Below are 15,955 nucleotides of genomic sequence, written 5' to 3' on the forward strand. Positions count from 1 at the left end.
ATTGAGTTTTTCTTCCGGTTTTAAAGCACAAATGTCAGTGCTGTCTATGAGGACTATACAATGCCTGTTCAGTTTCCTGAACATGGTTTGCAAACTGCAACATGTTCTGCATTATTGAACAGCCGCTGTGGGAATAAAATGGCACAAAAGATTTACTGTGCTGGATCAGATAAGGGCAGGAAATATTTTGTTTCCTTTTCAAATCTTATCAACAGTCTAAAATATTTAGTTTGCTGCTCCAAAATGGTACTAACATAAAAAAGACTAAAGTGCTAATATTTGCCACGATACAGTAATCTGACGAAGCATTTAAAGGAAATAGATGCCGGCTTTGCGCTTCACTCCTGTGGTGTCAGCGTTTTGTGAAGGAATATAGACGCACCAACTTGACTTGTTAACTTTTAATTAAATTTTATTGCTTAGGAAAAAAAGTATAAACCAAACATTTCACAGATGACTTCATGAGCCTGCTTTCTTCTCCATTTCTTACAAAAATTTGGTGTTTTTATACATGGTACCCTGTTTTTCGAGGATTTTTAATTGGACTGAAGAGCAGTTTATGACCTGGTGAGGCCTGCTCCCTCGTTAGTTCATGAAAAAATGAAGCATACGGAATACCTGAAGTTGTTGGACTTTGAACGATGTAGTTCTTAAAAACTTTTCACTGTAATTTTATGCGGAAAGCCCAGAGAAATGCCACTACAAGTGATGGAGGGCATCACTGGGCTAAAAGAAACAAGACATAACTCCACCACAGAGAGGCAAAAACTTCAGGAGTGCCAAACCAATAATCTGGTACATTCTTAAAAGAATTAATACACTGACCAACTCAGCAACAACAAGAAGCCTGAAAAGCCACAGAAGACAACTCAAGTGCATTATTGTGGAGTTCTTTCTTTGGCAATTTCTAACCAAGTCAAGAACACTTTGAACATGTAGGCGTGTTGTTGTAAAAGTCTTCAATCAAGAGAGACATTTGTGAATGTTAATAGAAAGGCTTTACAACAAGGAGCAAACCACTCTTTACACTCAAGAACAGGAAGGAGAGATCTGACAGAAAACATCTTAAAACAACAAACACCCTTCAGATTAATGACAAAAGTGAACTTGTACCAGAATGAAAAAAGTATGCAGGGAAAAGAGGAAGATGATGATTCGAAGCGTACCAGATCATCTGTCAAACATGATGGAGCCAAGGTATTTCTGCCAGTAGAACTGGGTCACTGGTGTTTATTGATCATGTGAGTGCTATTGGGAGTAGCAGGATGAATTATAAAGTGCACAGGACTCTACTCTCGGCTCAGATTCAGCCAAACGCTGCAAAGCTGATCAGCCTGCACTTCACAGAGCAAATGTCTAACGATCCAAAGCATGCTGCAAAAGAAACCCAAGAGGTTGTGAAGGGAAAGAAATGGAAACTTCTTAATTGGTCACGTCAGCCACCTGAACTCAACCCAAAAGAGAGCTTTTCAAAATGCAAAACTGAAGACAGTGAGGCCCACAAACAAGCAACAACTGAAGGTGGCTGCTGTAAAGGCCTGACGGAGCTCAGAAAATATTCATCCCGTTATTAAAAACAGTTCTTTTTCATGTAACTAGTTTGTTCATTAGTTCTGAGCCTCTGAAAACAGGGACTCTAATGTAACAGTGAATGCTACACTTTTGTTAAAGCCCTTGAATTAAAGTTGAAGGTCCCGACTTTAATCACTTCTTAATTGCTGGATTTAAAATCCCCTCTGGTGGTGTGCAGAGGCAAACATCTTATGGACCAGTACGTCTATGCTTTAACAAGGATGTGTGAGGAAAGCAATAAGTGACAGGGGACACAAGTTACATATGCTTGCGCTGTTAAAATATTAGTAAAAAAAATCTCAGGCTGCCTGGGATGTGGGAGAAATACCAAGAGAAGTAGTAAACATAATAGAAGGTGAATGAAATTAAATACAGGCACATTGATGTAGTTTACATAATTTCAGCTCTGTAGGCCACCAAATTAGACTTAAACATTCAGGATGAAAATCAAAAGCAAACTTTCAGCTTTAATTCAAGGAGTTGAATAGCTGCATAAACTGTTGATTTACAGGCTAATTAATTCCCATTATATATAGATATATGCAGTCCGTGTGAAAAGCATAGCACCCTAATATTGCACTTGTACCACTAGCTCACAGTTAATCAGGATGCGTTGGTGGTCTTAACTGTGGCAACTGTAATCGATGTAACAACAAACCAGAGCTCATGCCCGATGAAAAATGTAATCAACGTGAAAATAGGCATGCGAGTTTAAAGGTCAGAGATATAACAAAAAACCTATTCAGCTCCTGCAGCCACACTCAACTTTCTGAGCTGGAAACAATTATGCCTCAAGGACATGAGTCTGCTTGAACGGCTACACAATATAACAAGCCCGTATAGATGTTTGCTTAAAGGTCAAAGTGGTGGTGATTGTACCTTCCTATGTTTTCTTAATAATAGGTGTTTTTGGGCTCAAAAGTCTGTAATAGCATGAACTTCAACGGACTGAAATGCATATCCACATCCACAGCCCGCATCATTTTCAGCACCGCGTTCTTTAACTTGAATTGAATTTATATTCCATTAATAACAAATCATCCGAGAAAAGAATATTTATGCCAACGTCGGCATTGTGTTGCGAATTTGTGACTTTCGGTTGGTTGCAGAATGAATAAAAATACTGAATTCCTTGACATTCATCGCTATGACAACAACAGATATCAAAAACCAGGTGGCTGAAAATAGAAAAGGAGCCTGCGTGAAACAATAATGTCAGCTTGTTTGCTCTGAGGCCTTTTAAATGCCAGATGTGTGGTGCCAGACGCCAGCGTGCCAGGACGCTGCTTTCCTCCAGTCAGCTGATTTTTCAGTGCAGAGCTGCAGCCGAGCGTACATTCAGCTCAGTTTCCCTGTGTGGGACCTGGGGTTACAGCACGGCACACGGCAGACGCTCACACAATGCGACACTGTTTACCGCCATTGTGTGTACAGCTGGCTGAATAACTGCAGCCTTAGTGTCTTGTCAGTTTAATAGACAGACAAAGGGGCAGTGGCACTTAGAAAAGCTAATCCTCTTTATCGAATGCCAGGTGACAAAAAGTAGATTTTCCAGTATCATGTCAGCAGTAAACTGAACCCACTAACTGACTAACTGAAAATGTAAAGTTTAGTTTAGTAATTTAATTCAAGCCTCTAGCATTTTTAAAAACAATATTAAGAATGTACAGTCATGCTTACTTCTCTGTGAGATACCTTCTCACAACTTAATAGTACATTTTCTGATAAAATTATAAAGTGCTTCACATTTTACTTAAAAACCAGCACACATCTGTACAAGTACATGTGTCCATGGAACAAGGCAGGAAGAACGGGGGATGCAAGTCCTTAATTAATACAATTTGGATTGTGTTAGTAAAACTAATTCTGAAGTTAATTAAAAGGTAATAAAAGAAATAATCACCCTTTGCTGTGCAAGACTGGATAATACATTTAAAAAGGAGGTAACGAGAGTAGAAATATTAGATTTTTGCACATTTTTGTAGGTTAGTGGCTGATTTTATACAGTAATGGTAAAAAATGATGTCAGGGTTCCTTGTCCCCTCTGTTCAGTCTAGTCTGTGCCTGTTGTGTGCTTCCTGTTTTATTTTGATAGTCGCTGTCCTGTGTGCAGTGTGTCTGGTTTTGCTTCCCCTTGTCTTTTTAGTTCTGATTTCTCCCAGCTGTGTTTCCCTCCTGTCTCCCATTCCCTGATTGCTCCAGTGTGTATTTAAGCCCTGTGTTTTCCTTGCTCTGTGTTGTGTTGTACCCTCACCATGCTGTGTCTTCACCTCTGTGTCACGATAGGGTTCCAGTTCTCTGTTCATAGTTTAGTTTTCTAGATTTCCCTTGTTTCCTCAGTGATTTGAGTTTCTTGTTTTGTTTCCTTGTGTTAATGAAGAGTTTTTCCAGCAATAAAAGCTGTGATTTAAGTTTAACTTTTCATTTCTGAGTCCTGCATTTGGGTCTTTCATCCTGCCTGCTGCACAGCACCCGACATGACAAAGGATATAATAATAATTAGGTCTTAAAATGATTAAAATGCAAGCTTGGGTGAATTACACAACAGGACATGTTATTCTGTGACATTATTTATTTAAGAAAACTAAACTAAGATGTGGAAGCAGTGTGTGAGTACACCTTTACTGCTTCCATAGGAATTAAGAAGTAAGTGGCAGTTAATTGCTGCTAATCGAATGCAATTTGTTGAAAGAAAGAAAGAAACTAAATGAGCTTGTGAGATTCAAAATGCAAATACTGGTTAAAAACATTACCAAAATCTTAGTGGTGGACTTTGTCCTTCTGGCGAGTGGGCCACCATCCAATCATAAAGGCCACGGTTTCCCCAGCGTTGAGATGGATAAAATTTTGAGGCATCATTACTGACAGAAACATTCAGGGTGTTTGGCAAAGAGTGATTGCACTCCGACTGCAGTCACCATGTCAGGCCAGAGATTTAAATCAAGGCCCCAATAGTGGCCCAACAGACAAGAAGGCATCGAAGTGCAAGACTTAAAAAAAAAAAAAAGCAAAACCTTTAGTTGAACATTAGCATAATTTGAATTCTCAGTTTTTGAATAAGAACTGGAAGAGCAGGTGCTGAGGTTACTATAGTACAGGAATAAAATAGTAAACATGCAGTTCTGTGCTCAAGCCTCTTTAACAGTGAATTATGGATGCATGGGTGAATAGGTGTTTGTGTAAAAAGTAGGTTGCTTTACGAATGCATCCAGTTGTTGAGTCTTAATGCATCACTGTAGTTCAGGGTATCCCGCTGTGAAAGATATTCCTATTTCACAGGGGAAATTAGCACGAAACAATCTGCCTGACCATCTGGAATATTTCTGTGTGCTTATTTGTTTGTGAAACTGCACATCTGTGTGCATGTGTGCAAACATGTACAAGCTGACTTCCATTTGCTTCCAACACCTGAGGGCAATAACTTACCCCCCAGCCAAATTTGGCATAAGCGCAGAGATCGTTCCTGCTTTTTGTATTGTTATTTTTTATTTATTTATTTATTTTTAAAGTGGCAAGAGATCGTGTGGTCGCGTGAGATTCTTCTGTTCACGTACACTGTCGTGAAAGAAACAACAGCAGAACCACCACAACAACTTAGATTAACGTTCTCCGATATTACACTCACCCACCAACAGCATGTTAGCTGATTTTAAAAAGAAAAATCAAATTAAAAAGATTCACTCAAGCTTTTATTCAAATGAGCTAATGCACTAAAATGAACCTCTGACACAGACAGGGATCTCTAATATGAATGTAACGCACCCTGTCAGGATCGACTTTAATTCACCTGCTTTAGTAATTCGGATGTTCATGTGCACATTACATGCGCTCCCATGTCAGTCAAGCTGCTGTGAATAACGAGCGCACTTGTCCGTGATGGTCCTGTCTGCTTTTGCACTTTGCCGCTGTGATCCTCATTAACCTCTTGGCTCCGAGAGCATTTAAACTGTATTTTGGTCCGACTCCCTTGGCTGCAGCACAAACACTGTCTCCTTAAAGCTGTGTCACAAATGGGAAGTCAACAGAGCTTCATAGTAACCATCAATGAAATGTTTTATTACTATAAATTTAAGGAATATTTATAGCATATTTATTTAAACAGTAGTAAATAATTATTTTATAGTTAACTGTGAAAATGACAGTGATTAGCACTACTCACTGGAAATAAAGTTGGACCCTCTTTTGCCTGCAGCACTGTCTTAATTCTTCATGCCATGGATTCAATAAGATGCTGTAAACATTCCTCAGAGATTTTGTTCCAATCTTCTGATGACTACTTCCAATCTGTGGTCATGATGGTATAGAGATGGTCAACATACTACTCGGGTAGGATGGGGTTTTCAGATGATGCTCAGTTGGAATTAAGGAGCCCAAAGTGTACCAAGCAAATATCCCTCATATCATTATATCACCACAACTGCCTCAAACCATTGATGCAAGACAGGATGGATCCATGCTTTAATGTGCTTTACATTAAATTCTTGTTTTTCTCTTCTGTTGTCGAAAGAGCCAAGAGCCTTCCTTTCCACTTCCTCCATGTAAAGGTTGGCTACAATAGGTGACACGGGGGAACCCATTTCAAGGGAAGAGTACCCAGCCATTGGTACAGATATGTAGACGACACCTGGGTCAAAATCAAGACACAAGAAGTGGAATCCTTCACTGCGCACATTAACGCTGTGGATAAAAACATCAAGTTCACCAGGGAAGACACAAAGGACAACTGTTTGCCTTTCCTGGACTGCGCCGTGCACATTGAAGAGAACGGCAACCTCAACATCGAAGTTTACCGGAAGCCCACACACACGGACCAGTACCTCCTCTTTGACTCCAATCACCCTTTGGAACACAAACTTGGAGTAATTAGGACCCTACACCACCGGGCAGAACATGTTCCCTCTAAGCCTGAAGGAAAAAAGAAGGAACACACACATGTAAAGGAAGCACTCAAAATGTGCGGCTATCCTAAATGGGCGTTCTTAAAGTCAGCAAAGAGGCACAAAAACGAAGACCAGACACCAGCGAGGGAGGATAAGAAGGACAGACGCAACAACATTGTCATCCCCTATGTAGCCGGTGTATCAGAAAAACTCAGGAGAGTTTTCTCCAAGCATGACATCCCGGTGCATTTCAGACCCAGCAACACGCTCAGACAAAAATTGGTTCACCCGAAAGACAAAACACCAAAACACAGACTTAACAATGTGGTGTATGCGGTACAGTGCAGCGAGGAATGCTCAGACCTCTACATTGGAGAGACCAAACAGCCACTTCACAAGCGCATGGCACAACACAGAAGAGCCACCTCCACAGGACAAGACTCAGCAGTCCATCTGCATCTTAAGGATAAAGGACACTCTTTCGAGGATGCCAATGTTCACATTTTGGACAGAGAGGACAGATGGTTTTAAAGAGGAGTGAAAGAAGCCATCTATGTCCACTGTGAGCGACCGTCTTTGAACAGAGGCGGGGGTTTACGACACCAACTCTCTGCCATCTATAATCCAGTTTTGAGATTAACGCCCACTCACATCCTGGGCCATCTGATCTCAGGAATTCGCATGATAAGGTGGGGCCAGGTTTCACAATGAACTCACCCGAAACTCTGGCTGATCGGGACCCACACCCAGTTTCACACCTTGGCTCAGGCGATTAGAGGATCATCAGGGGGTCCTTTTGTCCCTCTGTGGGGGGTTATCTCCCACTAGGTTTATATCTGGGACTCTCCACCATTTGACCTTAGAACTGAAGAAGCTTCTTGGATGAGAGGTGAAACGTCTTCAAGCAGCTTAAAGATGTCCAGACGCTTTTCTTTGCAAGCTCCTTTGACTACGATGACCTGGATGACTGAGAACCTTCACAGACTGTACCCTCAGTTCTTATCTGACAGGAGTGCCATCGAGTGCGTCTTCTGCTGCTGTTACGTATGTGGTTCAATGTGTTGCGTGTTCAGAGGTGCTCTTCTGCATATCTTGGTTGTAACAAGTCATTTGAATGCCTGTTGCAAGTCAAAGGAGTCTGGCCATCCTCTGACTTCTGACAAGATGACATTGTCATACAGAAAAGTGACACTTTTTCTTTTGCAAACCATTCTCTGTAAATCCTAGAAATGTTTGTTTGGGAAATCACAGTAGATCTGAAACACTCAAACTGTCTGACAGTCTGTCACCAACACCACTTTTCAACCACTTTTATTGCTCATCCAGTTTAATTTTCACAATCTATGTCTACAAGACTTTTGTATTAATTGGCAGCCATGTGATTGGCTCATTTGATATTTGCATATTTTCATAATGAACAGCTGAACAGGTATACCTAATGCAGTGGTCAGTGAGTTTAGTAATATCCATGATAGCATAGCTGATAAGAGCAAAGAACATTTCCATGCTGGTGACACTGGCGCACAACTTGCTATACATTAATGATTAAGAAAGGTTATTGTTGTTTTGCAATAAAGCCTTTTATTATTTACCAGTGAGACGATCCTCCTTCCTGCACAAGCTGTCCTTTGGCAACGGTCCCTGGCAGGTCTCCCTCATTACTTGTCCAAACAGAAATCTCGTTGCTTTGGGTTAAAAGGATATTTTTGGTATCTAAATCCAACCAGACAGCTTGTAAAAGTTATGAAAAACAAGCAGCAAAAACAAAAGTAAATATCTTAACAGGCTCTGTGAACATTATTTGGATTCTCTTTACAAACCAAGTGTGTATAATTTCATTGACTTACCTAAAATTTAATTAACTACCAATTGACCATTTATTAATGATGCCTTTACGAGTCTGTACACAGTCTTTACTGTAAACCTGCTCCCTGCATGTATTGCATTGCATATCTGTGTGCTTTTACAAAGTCGTTGCCTTCATTGTTACTCAGAGCCGGAGATGCAAAGATGCAGCCTTTCGGCTCGTGGACACGGGGCACATATATTTTTAATCTGCTCAATTTTACATACTGTTTAAATGACTCCTGCATTTTTAATGAATCCCGCTGACACGACAGCCATTACCCCAGTGTTGTTATTGCGTTGCCTTATATTAGGTAGCCGATGCTTGTTGCCAGCCTTGTGGTCTCAAAAGCAGAGATTTGAGTAAAACTGAACTTATAACAGAGCAGCCCTGTCGGCCACATCCCACCCTCGGAGCATTAGGGTGCAGTTTTATGGCTACTGACACTGTGCAGGCAGGAAGGACATTAAAGATGCAAAAGGGTTGAGCCTCGGTGGTCAGTGATCAGCGCTACTTTATAGCAGAATTAAAATGAAAAATGGACCCCCTGCAGAGTGTGTTCGTATCAAGATAATGGTGCATATAATAATAAAGCAGGAGAAGCAATTCACCCGACCAGTTTCCTGTCTTGCTCAAAAGTGTACGAAAAAACTTTCCCATGAAACCATAATGGATTTTACATGTCACAGTTTTCATAACTGTATAAAAACATTTTTATTTTATATGTGGCTAATTTACTCCACAAGGGACTTGTGTAATGCAAGCCGTCTCGAAACCTAGAGGCTGTTGGTAGAGTTCATTTTTACCTCAGTGTAACACTTTCAGTTGATAAATGCCTTTTGATTAGGCGGTTAGATTGGAAACAGCAGGCCTCTGAATACGGAGGACTGAGAACCACTTGTCTAATTGTAATCATCCTCCTACCTGAGAGCTGTAATTCAATCACGCTGACGCCAGAACCCCTAAACATAATTGAGAAAGTTACTTTTTATCTTGCGTGCAACAGGGCGGGTGCCTACCAGCTCAGCCGTCACTAGAACAACAGGCTAAAAGAGAATTTTCTCCTTCGGGAAGAAGACATAAATGAATAATTTCTGTCATTCTGAAGATGATTCTGCACATTTCATGCGTGAGCTACAGGTTTGTAAAGCATGAGCTTCTCATATACAGACTTTAACCACTGGGACTCTGTTTTATTGAATGTGCTCTTTCATCAAAAACAGTGCATGCAGTGGTGGGATACACATTTAGGTCTCATAAGCAGGCCACTCTTGTTCTGTTATCACACAGCTTCCATTTGCATCGCCTTAGATTAGAAGAAAATGCTGCTTTTTGTCCTTTTCCATTCAGGTTGGTGTGCAGAACAGATGCTTGCTTAGCTGATATTTTCACCCGAGTCAGGAATCTTTAGCCAGGTTAGCAGCGTGGTTTCCCAGAGGATAAAGCATGCTGACTTTAGTGATCTCATGACTTTTTCTGTTTTGTCTAGTGCAAAAAGAGCTATTTTTTTATTTCTATTTTTTAGTAAAATATCAAAGAGTGTTTAGCAGCAACTTGGATGTAAGCCAAAGCATTACACAAATTAAAATCTTCAGCTGATAATGGTCTTACATAAAACCACTGACAGAGGAGATAGAGGAGTTCTGACATCCGGAGGGATCTTGAAGTAGAGCCATTCCTCTTTTTTTGGAAAAAAAGGAGCAGCATGAGGTGATTCGGACATCTTGTTCAGATGCTTCCTGTGCTCCTCCCTTTGGAGCCTTTCTGGGCAGCATCAAAGGGGAGGAGACCCCAAGGCACACCCAAAACCCTCTGGAGAGATTTTGTATTTTGTCTGGCCTGTAAATGCCTCGAGATTCCCCAGGAGGAACTGGAAAGTATGTCCAGGAAGTAGTGTTACACCGAAAGGATTTAAAGGAACAAGGTGTTTAAAAATAATGAGTAGAAAATATTTATTCTTAAATCTAGGAAGTAAAAAAAAAATCTGAAAAATAAATAGCCAAGTAAAGTACAGATGGTTGAAAATTCGCTTAAGCATAGTAACAAAGTATTTGCATTTTGTTATTTCCCACCTCTGGGAATGTTACAGAGCCAGGTGAGGCTGCAAGGACAGGAGAGATGACTGTTTGCTAAATATGTTTACTCACTTCAGCCGAGAGGTAGGAGAGCCTATTACGTGACGTCGTTCACATTGAGTGCAGCATCAAAGAAACAGCAGCAAAGGCTGACACAGTGCCTGGGGCTGCAGGCGGCTCTAACCTGCCGGTTTGGTCTCTTAACTTGATTTTACTGATCCTTGAGGGGTGCTTTCGCTGGTGTAGTCGAAATTATAATCTAATTAGTTCCTGTTTACTCATGGTCCTTCTATTATAAAAGAAACTACTCGCTTTTTATGCTATTATTCTAACAAGCCTTCTATCCGAGTCTCGGTCACAGCGGCAGCACTAACCAGACGCCGCTAGCTCTTCTGCAAGGACACTGAAGCATTCCCAAGCCAGTCAAGAGACATAATCTTCCCAGCATGTCCTGAGATTGCCTCAGGGTCTTCTCCTGGTATGCTCATACACATCACCTGTGAGATGTCCAGGAGGAAATCGAATCAGATTACTAGAATCACCGTAATTGGGCCCTTTTTAATTTGGAGGAGCAGCATATTCAGCTCTCTTCACCACACAAAAGCTGGTAAAGCATCAATATCATTGCAGGTACTGCTCCAACCTCCCCTCACTCATGAATAGGACTTCAAGATGTTTGAACTCCAACATGTGATGGTGAGCTCCTCACTAACCTGGAGAAAGAGCTCCACCCTTTTCAGGCTGAAACCCATGGCCTCATTTTTGGAAGTGCTAATTCTGCTGTCAGCCACTTTGCACTCCCAGCATGAGCTGATCAGCATTTGCTGAAGCCAGCAAGCTTTCATCCTCCACACAAAGCAAAGAAGTAATACAGAGGCCACCAAACTGGGAACTCAATGCTGCCTTTGCTATCCCTAGAAAATCTGTCCATATAAGTTATGTAAAGAGTCAGTGATAAAGGGCAGCCCCGGCAGAGTCCAGCCGCCACAGGACAATGCTGCATGAAACTACTACACCTATACCAGTATTGTAACTATATTTACATATGTACTCTATTTAGAATTACATCGTATTAGTGAGAATCATTATACAAGAGTTTACTGAGCAGATTTTCTTCTCTCCGTTCGTTGGTGTGGACATCATCTCCCCCCGACAGGGTGTTTGCACCGGCCTGGCCTCTAGCGTGGAGTGACCTAACGCTCCCTGCGTGGCAACATGGCAGTGATGCCACAAAATGTCACTTTGCTGTACTCGCACAGGCAGAGAGTTGCTGTGGGGCCTTATCCATGGTGGCAGGAAACAAAATGGAACAAAAGTAACAGTTAAAGGTCAGACTACAAGGCTCATAAAAGCAGCAAAACCAACTGCATTATTTTTTTTCTTTACGTTCAGGAAATACAGTGTATTCATGTTACATATATATTTCAACTTTTTGTATAAGTGTGTGCAAAATAGCCACTGAATTTCAGACTAATGTAGGTTTCTAATAGCTGCTGCCATTAAGGAGTCAGCAATTAGACTACTGATATTTTATTTAGTGTACAAACACCAAGGTTTTCATTATTAATGCCTCTTTTAGTCAAGACCTTTTTAAAACCACTCCAGTAACTGTTTCAAATCAAACTTGTTTGAGAAAACATTCGGGTTACACTTTAAATTCATGTTATACTGTGTGGTTATTCACTGATCTGCACTCACAAGTCACAAACATGGACAAACATTGATGAGACCATGTTTTTTCTTTATACCTTGGAGTGAGAAGGTGACTTTTATCTAAATGTGGAGGTCAGAGCCATTGTTTTACCATGACTTAACAATATGCAATTGGAAATGTGAGTAGTCCGTTTCTGTTCTGTTTGCTCTGCAAACTGCATGATTGGTCCACTAGTTTGATCCAGACTGCAATATCTCACAAGTACCTTTCGGTAGCATGCTGGGACCCGGAGAGGAGGTAGTAGAAAGTAACAGAGCACGCAGCAGACTGGTTAGGAGACACCGCAGTGAAAAAGGATCACAAGGAGCGTTTGAGTTGCACGTGTGTGATGAAAGTGTGCGAAGCGCTGGGACAACCCACGACCGAGTTGCCCACACCATTTGAACGGTTACCCAAGAAACTTCCTGCTGACATCAAATTGTCATAGGTGGTCTTTCTGTAGATGAGCAGCACTACTGTACAGCTGTGGCTCAGGTGGCAGAGGTTCATCTACCATTTGGAAAGTCCACATGCCGAAGTATCCTTGAACCCAGAGTTGCCCCCGATAGAGTGTGAGTGCATGTAAGCATAAATAAAAGAATGAATCTATTTGTGATTGTGTGGGAATGAGACCTGCAGTAGAAAGAGCTTTGAATTCTTAACAGAGTCGAAAGGCGCCAGTCCATTTACATGACAGGTCACCGACATACAGGTGAGTCAGCATGTTCACATTTAACTGAAAGCATTGCTGTGCTGAAGTACTACTTCACAGAGCTGCTGCCACGATCACAGACCCATGATTACAGAAATGTAGGATTTGCAGGTTTTGTGGGTCTGCGCTGCTCCGAAGCATTGTGTGTACTTTTTGTCTCATTTATTATTTTTCACCTTTTTCAAATTTAAAGCCACATCTTTGCAGGCAGAATGATTTTTTATTTTTCAGAGAGATATTTTCTTGTCTGGGCAAGAAAATGTCTTGAAACTGAGGTGCAGTTTCTTAGCTTTGACAAGCATCCAGCAGATGAATATGTCACATTAAAGATCTTCCAACACTTAGCAGAGACGATTTTTTTTTATTTCATTATCACATGTACAACATAATATTCATCTCAACGCCCTCTGTGACGTTCCTTTCCAGTGTTGATTATTTGAACAACAGTAATTACACAGCACAACAATATTATGTGGTGAGTGATTATTTCGTTTTTCAATATTAAAAGCACTTGTGGTTTAAGAAAATTAGTGTCATCTCAGCCCACGAGTCCAGATTTTCATTTTTAATTTGTTATGCACAGCGGGGAGAGCAGAGTTCATTCCCTGACATTTACAGACTTCTCAGAGCGCTTTGCGTGCATCGTATTGTGCTTCATTTGCTTAAACACTTGAAGACAGAGGAGCATTTCAAAACAGGAAACAACAATAATAGAGGTCAACACCAGCACGGTTACCGCTGCTTCCTGCAAGACGATCTTTCAAATATATATTTTTTTCCTTTTCATCTCCCTATGCACTATTTTGTGTCTTGTTTTTAATTTATCTGTTTTTTTGTCCACTTGTTCAGGTACAAGCGTTAAAGAAATTTGCTTTTGCCGCTACGATGTCCTCCCCTGATGAGCGCACAGCCACAAAGAAAAGTAAAAAGCAGAGTTTTGCTAAAAATGGACAAACAACCCTTCAAAGACCTCCTCAGGATAGCATCCGTTCTCGCTTTTATCACATCGTCCTTTATGCAGTGCAAAGAATCTGACAACAATTCACCAATAAGTTAAGTTCATGTGTGGCATGCTCCGTCAGCACACACACACACACACACCCACACACACAGATCAGGCAGCAGGTAGGTTCTGGTCCTACATGAGCACACAGCTTTTGGCTCGGTCCTTTCTAATGGCAGGCGGACGCTCGTGAATCTCAGTCCGAGGTGGCTGCTGGGAAACCCGCTTGAGGCCGTGGCGTGATCCGGCGTGTTTGAGCTGAGGCCGATGAATGTTGGACACAGATGCCAGGGTGGTGACGTGAAATACATCGCGGACGCTGTTCTCCGAATACTTTGAGGTGCACTCTGCATAGGCCACGGCGCCAATCTGCCTCGCCAAAGTGGTTCCCTAAAAGCACAGAATGTGAGTTAGTCAGGATTAAAAATGAAAAGCCAAGACTTAAAATTGATGTTTTGACCACTTGAACACTGCAAAACAAGATGTAAACACACAACTGATATATTATTACTTCTTAATGAGCTGTAATGTTACCACATTTTAGGTTCCATCTAATATTCAGCCTCCTTCTCGTTTGATTTTCGTCTCTAGAGGGAAATCCGTGGCTATTGCAGCTTTATGTTACAGCGCCTTCAATAGTTAGTTCCTAGCTCTCTATCTGCCTTTAAAAAAATTTAGTTTTTTTTTTTTCACTGAAAACATTTTCTGCCTCCTGCTGCTTTTCCAAAAAAGGTTCATAAGAGTGCTAAAAGCTAAACGAAGCTGTGGGTCAGAAAACCAGAACAATGAGTTAATAGTATAACACTTCACCCTGCAGAGGCGAGCTGTAGCCGGCTAATCATTCTTACTGGGTTCGTGTCTGAGTGGCTCCAATCTGAGTGCAGTCACACATGCAACTAGTATTTACTACATATGGCTGACACTATTACACCATCACAAGGAATAACACAGCAATTGCTTCATATCACTTTTTCTAGTAAATAAAACTAAGATGAGGTTTTAGTTTTAATCTAGAATCCTTTTGAGTCTTTTAAGTCTGCATCTCTGTTAATACGTCTCTGTTAGCTTTATTCTGGTAGGCTTTTGCAGGTTGTGTCTTGTATTTAGTTTTACTTCCTTTATTACTTTCAGCTGTCTTTTTACCCAGTGTGTCCACTCAACCCAGTTACCTTCTGTATCTATTTAAAGCCTCATTTTGACCAAGTACCTTGTTGTGCCATACTGTGTTCTAGCTTTGTTTGTGCCTTGTGTGTTTCCTTGCAGTGTTATCTTGTGTTTATTTTATAAAGGCTTGCTTTTTGTGTTTACGGCCTCCTGCCTACGAGCATGTCGTTTGGCCCCATCTGCATGCATTTCATCATAACATTTCAATGTGAGACACACAGTTTGGAAATAGTATAAAATAAACCTATGGATATATGCAAAGCAGGTTGGCAAGTACCGTTTTATGATTTGTCATTTTGGCTGTTTTCACTCATTCTGCATTTACTTAATGTCAGTCAGTCACAGCAGAGGGAAAATAGCACGGTGGTTTCCGGATGATTGTACTGATTTTTTTTTTCCACCTCACACTTTGAGACCGAGTGCTGATTTTTCAGAATCCCACAGCCTCAAACTGCGGGAGACCACAGTCACCAAACAACTGCAGTTCCACTTGGACTGACTGCAGTCATTCTCTGACAGATTGGCAAATATTTGCAAATAACTGCCATCTAATTTATAATATATGTGTCTCTTTGATAATTGGGGCTCGATTAAACTGGCTGCCAACTGGTTGTATTGTGGTTATATTCCTTTATAACAGCAATGTCGCTGAGCACTTATGGCACTTTACAGTTAAATCACCATCCTGCATGAACTACATCAGGATTGAATTTTTTAAAGCAGATTGAATTGTGTCAAGTTGCAGACTGATAGCAGACTGAATCAGTCTTGTTGGAGTTTTTCTGTCACCTTAATGCACTAAAGACTGCAAGTGTTTGTTGATGTTATTCCCATCTTCTTAAGAAACCATCTTAAAGGCAACAGCTGCAGTAATTTTGTTCGTGCTGCCATTTCCAACCACTCTTTGTCCCAGTGTGACTCTAACACTAAGCATTTTTATTTACGCCCTTCAAACCTGAACATGCACAGATGCTACCAGGCAGACATATATGCCAGACATATTAAACAGA

The 15,955-nt window shown here is 41.0% G+C and overlaps 1 protein-coding gene across 1 annotated transcript in view; it reads right to left on the reverse strand.

The window, feature by feature from the left end:
• Positions 1-13,104: 13,104 nt before the first annotated feature.
• Positions 13,105-15,955, reverse strand: part of LOC146663636 (rho-related GTP-binding protein RhoN-like) — a 35,895-nt gene continuing 33,044 nt past the window's right edge. Inside the window, exon 5 of the mRNA XM_085416490.1 lies at positions 13,105-14,171. Coding sequence (XP_085272616.1) covers positions 13,917-14,171 — 255 coding nt within the window. The 3' untranslated portion in view covers positions 13,105-13,916. The remainder of the gene's footprint in view (positions 14,172-15,955) is intronic.

Source organism: Rhamphochromis longiceps, linkage group LG8, assembly GCF_057381845.1.
Source record: "Rhamphochromis longiceps isolate RC_006_pf linkage group LG8, R_longiceps_female_GT1.1, whole genome shotgun sequence".
Taxonomy (NCBI): Eukaryota; Metazoa; Chordata; class Actinopteri; order Cichliformes; family Cichlidae; genus Rhamphochromis; species Rhamphochromis longiceps.